General features: G+C 40.1%; 1 protein-coding gene across 4 annotated transcripts in view; it reads left to right on the top strand.

Annotated features, from left to right (window-relative positions):
* ERCC6 (ERCC excision repair 6, chromatin remodeling factor) overlaps nucleotides 1–18,688 on the top strand; it is a 75,842-nt gene that overhangs the window by 24,581 nt on the left and 32,573 nt on the right. For 3 of the 4 annotated variants that reach the window (XM_032312455.1, XM_032312458.1, XM_032312457.1), the window contains 3 exons: nucleotides 6,243–6,368; nucleotides 11,638–11,796; nucleotides 18,160–18,295. In XM_032312455.1, coding sequence (XP_032168346.1) covers nucleotides 6,243–6,368; nucleotides 11,638–11,796; nucleotides 18,160–18,295 — 421 coding nt within the window. The remainder of the gene's footprint in view (nucleotides 1–6,242; nucleotides 6,369–11,637; nucleotides 11,797–18,159; nucleotides 18,296–18,688) is intronic. The other variant, XM_032312456.1, reaches the window with a different exon arrangement.

Here is an 18,688-nt window from a genome sequence, read left to right as displayed (position 1 = left end):
ATCTAGTTTTCACTTCTTAGTGGGACTCTGAAATCTGAGTTTTTTTTTACTGGGTTCTCCTCCAGTGGCAGCCACCAAAGTCTGCGAAACTATCAGAGTTAGAAAATCTCCCCAGTGACTAACATACTTCATTTTATTTGGTTGCAACTGCGACTATTACATGTGTGGATTAAAGAAAAAGATAAAGGTGGGACCATCAAAAGCATTATTTCTTTTCTAGTAATGTCACTAGGGCTAGTTAAACTTTTGCCACCTCTGTCAGAAGATGAATTCTTTCATTAAAAAAAGTTGAGGGGCGTCTGGGTGGCTCAGTGGGTTGAAGCCTCTGCCTTTGGCTCAGGTCATGATCTCAGGGTCCTGGGATCGAGCCCCACATCCGGCTCTCTTCTCAGCGGGGAGCCTGCTTCCCCCCGCCCCCCCCGGCCCTGCCCCCCGCCTGCCTCTATGCCTACTTGTAATCTCTGTCTGCCAAATAAATAAATAAAATCTAAAAAAAAAAAAAAAAAAGTTGAATCTTTTAACCTCCCTTTTACACCTGTCCTAGGGAAGCTTGAACCCCAGCTCAGGGTTCCTGATTCTTCCCAAGGACTAGAGTGTAGAAACCAGTGTTGTTGCAAAGTAAACCTGCTCGAAAACCCAAAAAACAGACCTCAGGACTTAAAAATAACTTAAAATATTTTTATTACTCAATATAATGAGCTTCCTCTCTCTCTTTTTTTTTTTTAATAAAATTGAGAATTTCTCTGATTTTGTCCTTGCTATGTCTTATTCTTTGTTGTGGTCCTTAACCATGTTTGTCCAGTAGATTAATCTTAGAGTAGTACCTTAACATATGTGTGGAAAGAGGAGGAATGCAGCAGGAGCTAAGGCTGTAAATGAAACAGAACAGGAGCATTCTTTTTTTTTTTTTTTTTTTTTTTAAAGATTTTATTTATTTATTTGACACAGAGAGAGACCACAAGTAGGCAGAGAGGCAGGCAGAGAGAGAGGAGGAAGCAGGCTCCCTGCTGAGCAGAGAGCCCGATGCGGGACTCGATCCCAGGACCCTGAGATCATGACCTGAGCCGAAGGCAGCGGCTCAACCCACTGAGCCACCCCGGTGCCGGAACAGGAGCATTCTTGAACCCATTTTTAAATGACCTACTTCCACCATTCTCAAGCCATGGTATCTTCCTTATCTTCAGATCAATTCTGAACCTCATTCATTGATTCATGCAGCATTTACTGAGTATCTGTGTTAAGGTGAACCATTGTACTGGTCTCTAGAGGTATGAGAATGACCAAAAACAGTCTCTGGGCTCATGTGGCTCCCGGTCTAATGGAGGAGATAGATACGGTTTTCAAATGATGCTGAACACTTGGTGAGTGCTCTAGTTTAGAAACACCAGGTATGCCCGTGGTGCTGAAGGGTTGAGAAGAACCTGGAGGACAGGTCACCTAACTCAGGCTGGTCAGAGAAGTCTTCCTCCTCTGAAGGTACTTCCTGAGCAGAGCTCTGAAGACCCCATGGAGGGTGTGTATGTGTGTGTTTGTGGGAGGGAGGCTGGGGACAGTACAAGATACAGATGGCACAGGAAGGAGGAAACCACGAGGCAGTGGCATAATGACAGCTAGCTGTGTTTCCCACTTAGGCATTTTGAACATCCTTGGCATTCTGGAAATTTTCCTTTGAAAATAAGTTGAAATGGTGGCAGCTAGCTGCCAGGTGTATTCTTAAGTTTCCATTGACATGGTGGCGTGGCACCTGGAGGAAGTATTGTTCCTGGTATGGTTCAAATGGTTATGCCAAGCATTGTTACCCGCGGCCCGGCCCTAGGTCTGAGTTGCTTCTGCAAGATCGTTATTGTGGTCTTGGCCCCAGGCCCCACAGCCTGGGCCGGGTTCTTGTTCTTGCATGAATGTAGCTGAGCCGGGAGCAGTTTCTCTGCCTGCATCTGATTGGAATGGTAAGTTTATGTTTATTGCTGGGTTCTTTTCTAAGTTGCTGCCAGTGGAGTCGCTAGTGGGCTGATGATGGCAGGCATGTGAAGTTAGAGACGCTGCCAGGGAACACCGGGCCCACTTGCTTTTATGTGGCTGCAGCTGTGACGATGACATGTGTGGAGGTCTTGAAGTGAGAGCACAGAAAATATGAAGTTGTTCTTTCTTTTCCAGGATGTAAATATTGACTGTCCCCTTCCATTTTTAAAATCCATTCTCTAGCTTATTTGTTGAAATAACAGAATTTAGACATTTGGGGACCATATCTGATTTTTATGATTTTAAGTCTCTGGGCTCCAGATCTTAATCTTCACCCACCCCCAACCAATTTTTAAGTCTTTCTGTATCTGTTTTTTTGTTGCCCTCAGTTTGAAGGCAGCCGTATTTCATGACAGCTCACTGTTTACACACCTACTACAGAATTTTAAAATGGAGGTGTTCCAGCAGGAAACTTCTGAGGGGAAGGTGTGTTTACTCACAGTGATCAGTGATCACATTATTCGTAACAATTTTCTGAGCATCCATTTGATTCACAAGCGTGATTTTTGCTCAAATGTACGTGTTTAGGTCATTCTGTCAAGCCTTATGGTGCATTGGTTTATCGCGGGCAGATTGTATTGTACGCATACTGCTTCCACTTTCTTCTCTTCTGGGAACAGAGTAACAGTACCGGCTTCTGAGGGTCATGTGTGAGCTTGGGTGAGGATTTCAGTGAGCAGATGTGATTATGCAGAACAGTGCGTTTATTTGTTGAGTACTTACAGTCTAGGCTCATGCTAAGTGCTTTCATGTGACACCTCATTTAATCCTCCCTAAATCTGGGGAAGTACATGCCATTGTTGTCCCCTCCTCACATGTGAGGAAAGGTAGGTGCCGTAGAGGCTGAGTGACTTGCTGAGGGTTAAAGAACTGATAAGGAGCAGTCAGGACTCGATTCTAGACCATCCGGGTATGGGCTTTGCGGGTTTTGGCTTGTGCCAATGCCATGCGTCAGACCCAGTTTATTCAGAGCGCAGAGATCTCTTCACACCTGCTGGCCAGACAGCTCGCTCAGCCCGCCAGGCTGCAGGACAAGCGGTTAAGCATACAAAAGAGAGCAACTTTAAGACCCTTGATGGCATCTTGGATGGGAAGGGCATCTGTTTCTCTCGATTCAGGTGAATCCGGCGCTCCTCCACCTCCCTGGTCTGCCACGGCGTCCTTCTTGTCTGTCGGCACTCGGTGCTGCCCTGCCTCGGTGGGCATTGTTTAGGTGGTCAGAGGTCTGTTTTGGCTACAAGCCACATGACAAATTACTGCTTTATATAACAGAAGGGTGTCTTAGCCCGAGCCGCATATGCATGTGGTTTTATAACCCTGGTATTTTCTGTCTCTAATATGTGTATATGATTCTTCTGGGGCGATTTGTCTTCACAGTGGTACAGATGGTTGTAGGCAATAATGATTTTTCCCTACCACCTTTAGTCATCCTTTAGCCAGACTGAATAAATGTTCGGCTTCTTCTCATCTTTATGAAGCGGAAGGCACTGGAATGCAATTATTTCTGCAGTGGCTTATGTGGTTTCCTAGGTGCTGTGTTCTGTGGTGACATGATGCCTGAAGATTTTAGAAGGGAGGAGAAGGAGGAAGCTGAAACCCTGTTGACTCAGAGTGATGCAGTGGGAAATTGAACAGCCACAAGGAATTACTGGCTAAGTCTGAGGAAATAGCTATCATCTATCAATGGAGTTTAATATGTGATACTCTTTATGCAAAATATTTACTGACTTTATGCCAAACTTCTTACACCAGTATCTTCTGGTATTTTTATTTTTCTTCCTGTAAAATCTTCTTCGCATAATTGCAAAATGGAGTATTTTTAAGCGGATAATGGTAGTTGTTGTGATTCTTCTGAGTTTTGTATTAGTCATAAAATTGCTAAATACAAGTATCTTTTGTTTTGCAGATGTTTGGTTTTGAGTTCTGATGGTAAGGAGTTTGGATACTGAGGAATATTTTGTTATGTGAAATTGCTTGCTTACTAAATCAGATAGAATGTAGCAAGAATTCAGATATATACACCAGGAAAATGTATGTACGTCATTTTGGTTTCTAAGTTTCAGTAGCGGGTCTACTTACACACCAGGGTTTTTCAGCCTTGGCACTGTGGACATCTGAGAGCAGTTAACATTTTGTTGTGGAGGCCTGGCTTGTACATTGTAGGGTGTTTAGCAGCATCCCTGGCCTCCACCTGCTGGAGGCTAGTAGCGTATCCCCCTCCCCACAGCTGTCGTAACAACCAAATATGCCTCTAGACGTGGTCAGATTACCCTAGGGTGGGCAGGATGGCCAGACTGCCCCTGGTTGAGAACCATGGCTGTGTACCATCGCACGTAACTCAATTTGTAGATAATACGAAACTCAGAAGAATAGTAAAGACAGTTATAGCCACCAAGAGGTACTTCATTTCATCAGTTGCACGGAGATAATTTTTTTTTTTTTTTAAAGATTCTATCTATTTGACAGAGATCACAGCAGGCAGAGAGGCAGGCAGAGAGAGGGGAAGGGGAGGAAGCAGGCCCCTGCTGAGCAGAGAGCCCGACACGGGACTCGATCCCAGGACCCTGAGATCATGACCTGAGCCGAAGGCAGCGGCTTAACCCACTGAGCCAATCAGGCGCCCCAGCACGGAGATAATTTTTAAGGAAGAAAAAAAAAAAAGGGGAGGAAGAGATTGCCTTTAGAAGTTAAGCACAGAAAGGTCATTAAATATTTTATACAAAAAGACTATCTCATGGTTATATGACAGCTATTTTCTTAGGCTTGGTTATATACTGCCTCTTACATTAGCTGTTCTTCTCTGGAAATTACCAACAGTGCTTATTTATAGGGACTCTTAGTAGCCTGAGAAGCAGCTGCCCATCACCAGTGACTTCTTCCTTATCGATTACAGTTAGACCTCAGGTAGCCCTTCCTTTTGTTCCTGTAAAGAGCTGACATTCTCAAGGCAGGAATCTATTGGAGGACGTGCTTTAAGGTCCTCCGGCAGCTATCCGGATAGGGTTGCCTGTTGCTCTTGTACTTGGCCTCTGTGCGGGTGTGGTCATTGACCCTGGAAAACACTCTTGGTCCGATCAGGCAGCGTGTATGACACGATCCTTCCATTTCCTCATTTTACCTTCCCCCACACATTCTCTCAGTGTTCTTGTGTAATTAGTGGCTGTTACAGGTCTGCTCATACATGTTGCTGTTCTCATTCCCTCCTGTGAGGTTTTTACTTAGACGGCATTTATCTGTATTTCTTTATTCCATTGCCACCATTTTGTGAAATTCACACTGTGAGCTGCATGCATACTGAGAAAGGTCATCCTTTTATTTTGGAAGTAAATGGAATATGAGGCTCTTGAGTTTGTGTGTATGTGTGTGTGTGTGTAAGTTGTACACACAGCACACAGACACACACACACACATATTAACTGAGGACACTGGTGTCCATTATGTAGTTATTTGGATGCAGAATTAGTCTGTTTAAAGGACTATATCTTCCCAAAAACCTCAGTGTGTCTTTATTAAGACTTTCAGATCTTTAGACGTTTCTTCTGGTATACATGCCTGGCATCACCTCTGTGAAATGTAAACTCTCATTTTATATCCGAAAAGCATCATATTACTAAATTTATAACTTAGATTTTATTTAGTGAACACATTTTTTTCTAAGTTGTTTACTTATTAGTCCTTTGATATTGGTGATGCCCCCCATTAAGTAAACAGTATGTTAATCTGATATATAGCAATTTTGACACAATATTTGCTTTATGTTCAAGGTACTATGCTGTTTTATGCTATGACTATCATGTCTTTAGCACAGAAATAATAATGATAAAATCTATTTTTTGTTATATTGCTATTTTGGAGATACTTAGTTATATTGAAATTTTCACTGAATCTTTTCTAGAATTAAATTCATATATCTTAGGAAGTAGCAGAGAAATTTCCCCTCAGGGTAAAGTCAGAAGAGGCACAAGTAGTTTTGATAATGAAATGGGACCTTACAGAAATATTTTTAAAGCAGATGTAATAATTCAAAGAAGAATTGAGTTGAAAAGGAAGGAAGGAGAAGAGAATTTTTTTTTCTTTGACTATCAGTGTTTTGGGTAATGACAGTAGCAGAAAGCTAAAAGACCTTTCTAATTTCCTTCTTTTTCCTGTGCATTATCTAGAACTATATTTTAATCTGTCTTGTAACCAAAGTAATGGAAATATGATTTTTATTTTCATGGTAGGAGATGGAATAAGCTGAGGCTGCGGGACAAAGAGAAGTCTCTGAAGCTGGAAGACGATTCTGAGGAGAGCGATGCAGAGTTTGATGATTTTAAAATGCCGGGTTTTCTGTTCAAAAAGCTTTTTAAGTATGTGCCTGTGTTCTTTCCTTTATATCTGTCATCAAGCCATTGTGTACAAATTGATATTTTAGATATGACACAGTAGTTACCTATGGGCCCGTAAGGTACTTGCAGCAATTCATTGCAAATATAGATACTGTCAAATGAAATTTTAGCCACGTGCTGCTCATTAAAAGTAGATGATAATAAATTGACTGAAGTGCGCATGGGGCACGTTTGGAAGCTGGTGAGTCTATGTGGACCTGTCTCAGCCGGCTAAAGCAACACGTTTAAAAGCCATCTGCACTGAATTATTTTTTTGTTCTTAGTGATTCTAAGGGACCAAACCTCTTAATTTCTTAAGTCAGATGAATTAAGTCAGAAGAGCTGTATATTAAAATCAATATTGGGGTGTTTTTTTTTTCTTCCGTGTAGAAATAAAAACTATTGAGAGTAGTTTGAGTGTTTTATATTGTACCTAAGGGTATAATACTTTTGAGCTGACCAAATGTGCATCTAAATATTTTATGTAGATCTTGTTCTAATGTCAAAAGAGAAGATCAAGGCAAACACCTTCAGTATTAAGTTGTTATTTGAAACTGACTATTTCATATGTGAAGTGGCCCAGTGTTCTAGATAACCGGAAGCTGTGTGATAGATGGCTCTGGCCTGCATGGCCTGGGCCAGTCCCCCATGATGAATGAAAATCCTGAGGCGCAGATTCAGTCTCATCACTCCTGGGATTTACTTAACAAGATACTTTAGGAAGACTTCTTGATGCATGCACATAGGAAGTTAAACCATTAAAAGAGCTACTTTCCGTTTAGTAGCATCACTTGGTAATTGGCTGGAGGATGTTTAACTTCTTTCTTTGAGACGATTATGCTTATTCTCCTTCATAGATTCGGTTGTCTGCCATGCCTTAAACTCGTGCAAGATGTCTATTTAAAAATAACATGCTTTTTATATTTCCCCTCAGAGGGCTTATATTATGGTTTTAATTTTTACCTCAGTGAGGGTAGGGTGGGCAAAAGGAGTTGGGAGTGTTAGTTTATCCCGCTAAATATACAGGAAAGCTGAAATCCTAAAAATGTGAAGTATCTTGGCGGGGTTGCCATCACGGGACAGAAGCCGATCTACGTAGAAGCTCAAATCTGAATCACTCTAGTAATTTTTGCAGACAAATCATTTTGTAGCCCAGAGAGGTGGCTACTTTGTTTATTGCTTCTTCCCAATGAAAATTAATTATGGAAGGGTATGTAAACAACATTTATTGACAATTCTTTTTATCATCTCTAAAGTGATTGCTTGTTAAGGAGCAGTCCAAATAGTATCAGTGTTGTACTAGCAAAAGGAATAATCACATTATAAATTAAATTGATTTAATGAAGATGGATACTTCTGCATGTGTAGTAAGTTGGTATGTATCCTCAAGAGTCAAGTTGAATGTGCATTGTTGTATAAGTGTGAGATTTTCTGCCAAAGAAATTTCAGTTATTAGAACCAAACTTTGCTTATTAAGAGTATATAGGAGGGGCACCTGGGTGGCTCAGTGGGTTAAGCCTCTGCCTTGGGCTCAGGTCATGATCCCAGGGTCCTGGGATCGAGCCCCGCATTGGGCTCTGCTCAGCAGGGGGCCTGCTTCCTCCTCTCTCTCTGCCTGCCTCTCTGCCTACTTTTGATCTCTCTCTCTCTGTCAAATAAATTAAAAAAAAAAAAGTAAATAGGATTCAGCGTATTGACTATTAACTCTATAGTGTAGTATATTTATGTAGTTGTATAAATATGTAGTTTATGTAGAGGTGTATATATATAAAAATATATTGTTTATATAGTTGTATTTATATAAATATATAAATACATGTCAGTTTGTTTTAATTAGTCTTAATTACATGTTTCTGGAAACTATTTTGTGTTTATTTCTCAAAAATGGGTTTTTAAATATTTCATAAGTGTTATTAAACTTCTGTTCCTTTTCTTTCGTGGTATGAAAAAAATTAATAGGATTGATAAGTTTCCATTTTTCTTTTATGATTAAGTTTTAGCCAGGCCAGTTTAATGTTAAACCATAGATCTATTTTTGCTGTATTTATTGCACTCTGTGGAATTAAATTAACAGGGTATAGTTGTACACAAGGGAGTCAGAAGGTACAATTATCCATTTAAGTGCTATTTTCTGCAAGGTCATGTTTAACTTTTAAAATTCTATGTTGAAAGTTTGCCCAGCAAATGCATTCATCTGTGTAATTTAGCAATCAGATGACAAACTTCAATCTTTGACCTTACATTTAGCCACACTAGCAAATGCAATCTTGGGTTAGTGTGACAATGCCAAGATATACCAATTATTTGTGGTTATTTTGTGTACTTCAGTCTCATGGGGGAAGCAGAGTATCATCATTTTTTAACTATTGTACAGTAGTTTGTAAAAAAATATTTACAAGGAGTAATTTTTTATATGCTTTCCAGATTTTCTGAAAACTGTGTTCTGTAACCTGCTTTTGATTGTTTACAGTATTTATTAGGAAATTAATGCAACAGAACCTAAGTCAGTCAGTGGCACTGCTAAAACGAGAACCCAGGCCCCCTAACACCTCTTCCTCCAGTGACACACACCTGCCAGCCAGTGTGCTGATGCAGTTCGACGGCCACTGTAGAAAGAAAGAGCCACTCTTTGCCATCTTTGCACAATGCCCCAGTTATTGGGAATTTCTGTGTAGTGATGTGACTTATAGGACCACTTAGTAGATAATTTTCCTTAAACCATTTCTTTAGTGTTAATCATTTTATAAACACATAATCATATGCCCTTGGAGATTACATTTGTAGAGGAGGAGACACCCATCACACTGTTATTGCCTCTCCTGGGTCACATAGGATGTAGCCATCTTAAAGCCTTCCTAAACTCCCTTTGGGATACTGTGCAGGTTGCTACTTTTTATTCCTTTCATGGTTTCTCAAGTGCTCCTCTGGATTTTCCCCGCCTTCAGTTGATTGGCTCCAAACAAAAAGAGGTATTGGACCCATGTTGGGGAAGCAGTGTGCTGTAGTGGTGGAACACTAGAGAAACTCTGGGAGAGTTTGGTCCTTACTCTGCCTGGAGGAGCTGATCCCATAGTTGTTCTCCACTTCAGTAAAAGGAGGTTGATTAGTATTTAGTGCTTCTGGTCATACATCAGTTCGTTGCACTATATCATTATCTACAGCTGAGATTGGTCTAGTGTAGTGGTTCACAATCAGCTTTTGGTCTAGATCAGGCGTTCTCACCCACAGCACAGCTGACATTTTGGACAGAATAATTATTTTGTTGTGAGGACTATTCTTGTATTGTAGGATGTTGAACAGCATCTCTAGACTCTACCTATTAGATAACAATTGTACAACCAGTTTGAACAACCAAAAATGACTCCAGGGATTGTGCTATGTCCCCCAGGGAGCAAAATAATTCCCATCAAGAACTGCTGGTCAAGATTCTCTCCAAAGTAGAGTCACTTTGGAAGGAGAGGCTCTGGATTTCAGTTCTGGCTTCTCATTTTTTCCTAACAGTGTGACCTTTGGCAGGTTGCTTAACCTCTGTCTGCTTTCATATCCTAACTGTAAAATGGGTTGCTCATCTTTATGTAGGGTGGCTTTGAGGCTCTATCCAAACCATGAGGCCCTTTGTTTCCCCAGCAGTTGGTGTCTTAAGGAGTTAGTTAACCATTATTCTCTGATTATATACCATGTACTAATAGAACTTGTATTTCTTCCTTGATTTAATGATCTTTTATCCGTACTAGACTTTTTACTGTGTTTTGATTTTTAATCCTCTTCTTCAGGATGCATAGTCAGTGTGTATAATAGCAAACTTAATAAGCAGCAACATTCTTTTTTTTTTTTAAGATTTTATTTATTTATTTGCACAGAGAGAGAGATCACAAGTAGGTAGAGCAGCAGGCAGAGAGATGGGGGGAAGCAGGCTACCTGCTGAGCAGAGAGCCCTATGTGGGGCTTGATCCCAGGACCCTGAGATCATGACCTGAGCCAAAGGTAGAGGTTTAACCCACTGAGCAGCAACATTCTTATACAAAGTTTTCCTTATATAGTCATAATAGCAATAGCTAGAGGTAAACTTTTGGAATTGATTCTGGGGTAACTACTGGGGAAAATTAATTATAACACATGATTAAGAGATGAAATAAAACTAGTTCAATAAGGACTAGGGTTCACAGTGAGATTTTTAGGTTGACATACCACACGGACTGGAGCAAATATCAGGCCAGTAAACCAACACCAAAACCACCTGTGTTTAAGATGGGAAGCTCATCAGCCTTGATATTTTCTTTGGAAGAAAAAAAATAATCTTTAGATTTCATGGTCTTTTGAATATTTTTTGCCTTAGATTTATTTTTAAACTTGCCGTATAATTTTCATACCATTGTGTGATATTATCTTGCCTTCATTCTCAAAATGTTTCTTGTATTATTCCTTTTTTTACCTTCACTTTTTGATTATAGATTAAATATGCCATTGATGGAGAAAGGGAAATACCAACTTTGTTTTTAGAGGGGAACATACTATTTTTCTTTGTCTTGTACTCCTTATTTAAAGTTTTAATAGCTCTGTATCTGTGATAAAGCCCCTGAATCAAGTTTTGCTTTAAAATATTAAGACTTTTTGTATTGTTGAGTCTTTAAACTGTTCTTTTTTGCATCTGCTAATAATATGAGAGATCATCTGTCATATACTAATTTTGTGAGCAACCTTTTTATTCAAACTTGTTTATGGCCTTAAAATTCAATTAAATTTTTCCTTTAAAGGATAATATAATTGTCAAGTGACTTTTCAACAGTATAGGCTGTAAATTGTGTTCTGTCTTTTGCTTTTTGATGCTGCTGAGATAGAAAAACTTAATGCTTCTTTTTCATAGAAAAAATGTTGGAACTTTATATAACTAAAAATATTTGAGATTTTTTTCCTGGAAAGATACTGAATAAAAGATAATAAATTTATGCTTGTTTACCACGCTATTTCTAATGTTGAAAAAGAAATGAAATAGTCCCTAATTACCCCATCTATCAGTTTAATTAGAAATGTGTTAACATGTTCTATAAAGAAAAATTTGTGATTTTATGCCTAGGTAATCAAAAATGTATGACCTTATAAATATAATACTCATGTAAAACACACATCCGGCATGTTTCTCTGACTGGTACTAGAACCTAGCCAAATGATTAATTCATGAGTACTTTCTGTTATGATCTGTATTATCCACCATTTGCCATTTTCTCTTTCTTGTTGGTGTTTGTTGTTGTAGGTACCAGCAGACAGGTGTTAGGTGGCTGTGGGAATTGCACTGCCAGCAGGCAGGAGGAATTCTGGGAGACGAAATGGGATTGGGCAAGACCATCCAGATAATTGCCTTCTTGGCAGGTCTGAGCTACAGCAAGATCAGGACTCGTGGTTCAAATTACAGGCAAGTGCTCCTCTGCAGACTGTCAGTCTGTGGAGCTCAATTAATATTTCATCAGATGTATTGCTGTGGAGGAGGGTCTTGTGAATTATTGATGACATTTCAATTACAATATTCCTTTAATTCTTTTAGTGGGGGACATCAAAGGAAAATTTTTACGAGACAATGGAGCTGTAGGGCAGGAGAAATTAAACATGTAACACTTTTAATGAATTCCAGGCATTGATGCTTCATTTTGCAGATGAGCCCCACTAGATATTTTGGGTCAATACAGTGTCTAAGGTTAGCTTCTACAAATGGATTGTTTACAAACTCAATTATGTTAATATCGATAGTTTACACAATATGGAATTTTAAATTGGGCATAATACCTTTCGTTCCATTTATTAAATTTTACATTAAAATATTTGTTCTGGCAAGAGACCAGGTAAGCATTACAGTAAGTACAAAGTCTCTTCCTGGGGAAAGTTGGAGCTCTGGAGAAACCATTCTCCTGAATTTCTTTTATAATCATTATGTGTGATAGCATTTATAGATAGTGGTAGTGGCTTTTTTTTTTTTGTAACATGAAATTGTCTGCTCGCTATGCTTCTCTCTCCCTCTCTAGTCTTCAAGAATTTTATATCAACCCTAAAGCCAGAGCCTAAATGATTGCCTAAAATGATGGAAAATTATGTTTCCATTGTGATCTTTGTTCTCTTTAGGAATTTAGTTGAACTATTAAAGCTATGATATTCAGAAAGAATTGGCATTTAGATTGTGTAAATTCAGTATGTTGGGACTGAAGTATTTTATCGTGAAGTACAGTGAGCCTTTATTTCCATATTGAAGCTGTAAATCGGCTTTATGTAAGTCAACATTGGTAAAACTAATATGAGGTGAATTATATAGGTTATTTAATCTTGAACCCAGATAATCTAAGAGCTCCTTGGATTCCAGTAGGTTTATCTAATGAATAACAGCAGTATGTTTACCAGATGATTATGTTGTAGCAACCTCAGATACTCACTAAACAGGGTTTAGAGATACCTTTAACAGTGTGCTGTGCCTGAAGTCAGCAACTGCAGAAAGTGACTGTCCTGTAACATGGGTTTAGCCCCAGAGAAATGTTTAGTATGGAGCCAAATGCAAACCATAAACTATTGAGCAAAGAATTTTTTTTTTTTTTGATCTTCAGTAGTGTTCTGTTTTTATTCCTTAACTTTTCCATTAATTTAAAAGATCACAATTCTCATGAGTATTTAAAGTTCTAGACTATTTTGGGAATATTTTACATGATGGGGGAAAGGGAAAGAAGCATTTGAAGCTTTTAAAATGCCATATTTTTTGTTATTACATGGAAGTTGTATTGAAGCAGAGGTTTTCCTTCAAATATTAGAATTCTATTGCATATTTTGTTTGGAACCATGAAAACAGCCCAGCCCAAGGGAAAAGTCAGAGCTGAAAATGAGCCTTTAGTGTTTTCTTATCTATGAGTGTCATTAGTTTAGCATTTTAAAAAGTACTTTCTCTGTTCTACATAAGCCCTTTGATTGGGTTGGCTCTGCATCCTTACCTGAGTATTTTTTGTTTGTTTGTTTGTTTTCTTTTTGGATAACTGGAATGCCCCAGGCTGCCCCAGATGGTTTCTAGGACTGTCTTTGTTTCCTTAAATGATATCTGGGATTTTCTTATTTCCCATCTCTTATCTTTCCTTCCCTTCCTATTATCATGAAACTTGTGCGGAGTCTATTACTCTGGGCCTACGAAAACTCAAGTCATCCCTGCAGTGTAGTTTTGATCTAAAAATTAAAACATGCTCTCCAGAGTGGTGGCAATCCTACTAGGAGTGAAGGCAGGGCTAATCATGAGCAGCAGCTGTAATCAATTAACCATCAATGCTCATATCCTCTTTTCCATAATGAAATAGTGTGGCATGTTGGACAATAGCCCAGATTGTCTTTATTAAAATAGTACTGGTAGAAGTGGCTCCCCAGAATGCAGTCCTGTGTCAGCCGAACAACCAGGTTCTTTATGAATAGAGGTGTGCTGCGGGAGCTTGGTCCCCTCCACTTCCATGTGCCAGAGCTCATTTTGTAATCACAGTTTTCTCACAGTTTTATAACCTGTCCACCTCTGCAACTAGATGAACTTGGAGTTCTTGTCTGTGTTTATGTTTTAAAGAAAAATGGATGCATGGTCAAATGAAGTTCTCAGTGGGCTGACATGGCTCATTTTGGCTGTTTACATTTCTCTGAACGCCTGTGAGCTTTAGATTTGGGGGCCCTAACTTGTGTTGCATTTTGTGGTCCATGATCATTGAAATGGTTTAAGTCTCTGGTTTACCAAGAAGAAACTTCACTTTAAAGAAGTTTTTTTGGTTTTGTTTTTTTAATGTGTTTTGCATGTGTGTTTTTATGATTTTTTATTTTTTATAAACATATATTTTTATCCCCAGGGGTATAGGTCTGTGAATCGCCAGGTTTACACACTTCACAGCACTCACCAAAGCACATACCCTCCCCAATGTCCATAACCCCACCCCCCTTCTCCCAACCCCCCTCCCCCCAGCAACCCTCAGTTTGTTTTGTGAGATTAAGAGTCACTTATGGTTTGTCTCCCTCCCAATCCCATCTTGTTTCATTGATTCTTCTCCTTGCATGTGTGTTTTTAAAAGAGAGTGTATTACAATGCACCTGTACGAGTCTATACTGGTTTTTGTGCTCCCAGTTCATCATGTGTATACTGCCTTCTCTTCCCTTGGCTATTCATATTATAATGCTGGGTCCCCTGAATTTCATGATGAAATAAATTGTTTACTTTTCAAACTTCAGTTAGTAATTTACTAAATGATATCCAAGACTTTAAATTCCTGGTTACAAATAAAGTGGCCTGAAAAAATTAACGAACTTTCAAAGGTTAATATTTTACTTTGTAATTCCTGCTAAGTCCTAGCCTGTGGATAGCAGGATTTCCATCCTGTAGATTGAGGTATTTGACCGTTGGAGCTAGTGGCTTGTCCTAAACTCATTAGATAATCAATGCTAATCAAAGATGAAAGGAATTTTAGCCAGTTTGGTAATTGATGCTAATCACTCTAGTACATTTAGCCATTTCTTATGCTCATCTCACTGGTTTTGAGGGTTGGAAAAGGGTGGTTCAGTTGATGTGACTGTTAATGGATTTGATTGCCCCTCCTGTGGTTCAGGAACAATCTAGGTCTGCTCCTGGATTTCCACTCAGTGTGAAAACCTCCATAGTCTTCTAATAGGGGGAGAATGGCAGCAGTGAAAGGGCATCATAATGCCAGATACGTGTCAGCTAGGATAAAGTGTTGGCCCTAAATGACACAGTGTGAGTCATCAGTGTAGCAGTTTGCAGAAAGCATGTAATAAAAAGAAAAAAAAAATGTTATGTAGCTGAATAAAGCATGTATATATATTTATGCTTATTTGAAAGTGACTTTGTTTGTAAATATTTTAAACAGGTTTTGATTGGTTGTTTCCTAATCCCTGCTAAGTGCATATTGATAATAACTCTTGTTCCCCGTGGAGGGTATAAAGAAGCTGGTGCATTTAATCCTTTTAGAAAGAAATATTGTCGTGGAAGGGGCCAGACCAGAGTTATGCCATCCCCAGGGAGCTTGAGGGGGCGCCTGTGGAGGCCCTGTCCTTAGTGAGGAGCAGGGCCTCCTTGGGAATTCTTTGGGAAGTGTCAAAGTCTGCTGTAGTCCCTACTTCTTGAGCCCTTAATATGGACAGTGGGCTGGGGCAGTAGCTGTAGTTGAAGGGTGAGAGGCTTTAGAAGTGGGTAGAGGCTTTTTGTCACGTTGGAATACAAGGGTACCTCGTTTCAGTTATGGCTTGTTTCTTTATTAGAACGTCAGGTATTTTTGAGTTGTGCGGAAGATTATTCTTAATATTTCAAGCACTGTGTGATTTACTCTGAGTGACTTACAAAAATTTTTTTAAGCTCAGAATTTACTGAGCTGTAGCAAAAAAATAAAAATTACCCATGATTCCCTAACTCAGAAATAATCTCTTTGAACATTATTTTCTAACAACCTTTAAGAAAATGTCTTCATTTAATAAAGCCAGTATTCATGAACTACATCTTGTAGTCTAGGCATCTGAAGAAGAAGCCATTCTTACCCTTGGGGCTTAGAAAGGATCTAACACACAATTACAGAACAAGTGGTACGTGTATGGTGGTAGGATTAGTATGGGGTCCTAACTAGTGTGGGTATGCCAAGGAAGGATCCTTAAACCATTTGGAGAGAAAAAGGAAGACTCTGTAAGAGAAGCTAGGGGCTAACGCTCAAGTAGATGGCAGCTTGGATAAAGGGTGAGAAGGGACAAGGGGAATGCCAAGACATGAGAGAAATATGCACTTTGCGGGGACTGAAGACAGTGCTGGCAGGTGGAGTGCGGAACCACAGACGCAGATGTTGGGATGGGGGCAGTGAGACAGGTGAGGCTGAAAAGGTGAGCAGAGGTCAGTCCTTTTGGTGTCATAGGTCAGTTTAAGGTGTGTAGATTATTCAAGAACAGTGGGCAAACATTAAAGCCTTGATGTAGTGGGGTATGGGCTCCTAGGTACAGACAGAGGGATTAGTTACACAAGAAGGACACTTGTTCCACTGTAATGGGAGGAAGGAGGGCAGGATGGTACAGGTTCAGTCAGTTACCTGTGGTATGCAGTGTATCAGGATATTTTGGCTGCAAGTAGGCAAAACCTTACACTGAGTCAGATATTCCCAAATGTGTGATACACTTAGGAACCTCCAGAGGAGGTGGGCAGTAGACACAGCGTGATCTGCAGCTCAGTGCTGTCATCAGGGACCCAGAGACTTCAGTTTTCTCCCAAGGTCAGTTCTCCTTATAGTATCAGATGTCCTTGCACTGTAGCCCAACTGCCCCGCAGCCACTGGGTGATATTTCCTTGTTCATGGAGAGACCTTGAGAGAAAACTCTCCTCCAGCCTGCAGTGGAAGTCCTTCCTTCCTTCCCTACACTGAAGGAAACCGGTCTTACCAGGCCCTTAGTGGGAGAGTGAGTGGTACCAGGCTGGGGTGGGGGGAAGGGGTACTATGTGCTGACAGCTGTGGATGACCCGAGTTCCTGCTTCTCCCCTCTCACCGCCGCAGCTAGGCAGTGGGCAGAGTCCCATCAAGTACAAGTGTGGGACGGAAGAGGGGACACATGCACAAAGTCTTGGCTCTGTTAGGAAGGAGGGAGAGGGAGGGAGGGATGTTGAGATAGTGGCCACCATGGCCAATCTCCCAGCTCTCTGTGAAAGTGAGTTGGAGTGATTTCTGTAAAGTTTTGTTTTTTAAGACTTCTTAGGAGCATTTCTCCAGGTTTTTAAATATTCTTCAAAAGTGATTTTAATGGTTCTGTGATATTCTATCTTACTTAACAAGCCCTTATAATATTTGCTGTATGGCATTGTTGTTCTGAGCACTTTATAGGTATTAACTGAATTAATCTTCATTTAGTCCTCTGTGATCAGTACTATTATTATTCCTATTTTAAGATGGGAAGCTGAGGTTCAGAGAGGTTAAGTAATGTGCCCAAGATCATGCAGTTAATGTGGGCAGAGCTGGAATTCAGACCCAGGCAGTGCTCCTAACGACGAGCTTGTGCTGAATTAAAAAAATGGAATGGTTTGTCCAACCCTTGTCTACATGGATGTTTAGGTAGCGTCCATTTTTTCCACAGTGTAGATAATGCTGCAGTGGGTATCCTGGTCCATCCATGTGTGTTTGGGACTGCTGGGTCAGTGGGGGACTGCCCTTAATACTCTTGCTGTGTTGTGCTCTGCTGCTTTCCACAAGAACAGTGCAGCTGCACTCTTGGGGTGGGCTTCCCAGGGGAAGTGGTCACTGTGATCACCTCCCTCCCACCTCCCCCTGACACACACACACTATGGAGAAGCCAGCCATGCGGTGTCAGGAAAGCAGGCCATGGCAGTTCGAAAACTGATTGTAGACATCGACACGTCCACTGGTAACCACGTCCCTTTGGGCCTGCCAACCTTCAGAGCCCTTCTGTCCTGCTTACTTCCCACAGCTGGGAGGTTGGCTGAAATTGTGTGGGTGGAAACTCCTAAGATTCTCCTATGTTTGAAGAGTGATGTAATACCTTCCCTCACTTAGAATTTGTTAAGTAATTTTTGCTTCATTTTCTTTTATTTTACTCTGAATTTCATTTACTGGGTGTTAACTTCAGCAGCTTTTTCTTTACAGAAAATATCAATAAATTTCCACAGCTAGGCTTTCTATTTCAAGCTGTTACCTTCCTATTTATTTTCTTTTTTGTTTTTTGGTGGTTACTCATCCATATGCTGTCATTCATGGTTGTGTTTTCTTGGATGTTTTGGGTGCAGGTTCAAGGGGTTGGGTCCGACTATAATTGTCTGTCCAACGACAGTGATGCATCAGTGGGTGAAGGAATTTCACACGTGGTGGCCTCCATTCCGCGTGGCAATTCTACATGAAACTGGCTCCTATGCGCACAAAAAGGTAACACTACAATACTTCAGTACCTGTTGGTTTGCTTACTTTTAAATTTCTCCACTTTACATATTTTTCCTTTGATTCCTGTATTCCTCAAGTGTATGTTCCTTTGTGCTTTTATGCATTAACTTACTGTTACTGATTTAATTTAGAGCTGTATGTTTTCAAAACAATACATGAATATAGGCTTTATCATTCTAACAGTTCATAGTGCCTTGAGATGTGTTTGTTGTCCAGCAAAACACAACTGGGCACAGACTGGGCACCACAAGCCTGCTAGCATGAGTGGGACCATGCACTGGGGGCTTCCAGAATGGTTAAGTAGTCGGATTTGGGCCATTAGCAGCTTTCTACAGTTTTAGGAAAGTAATGTAATAACTCATCATTGGTAAGTACATA

This window comes from Mustela erminea, chromosome 14, assembly GCF_009829155.1.
Source record: "Mustela erminea isolate mMusErm1 chromosome 14, mMusErm1.Pri, whole genome shotgun sequence".
Classification (NCBI taxonomy): domain Eukaryota; kingdom Metazoa; phylum Chordata; class Mammalia; order Carnivora; family Mustelidae; genus Mustela; species Mustela erminea.
The sequence above is the reverse complement of the archived record's forward strand: the minus strand, read 5'-3'. Positions and strand labels throughout refer to the sequence as shown.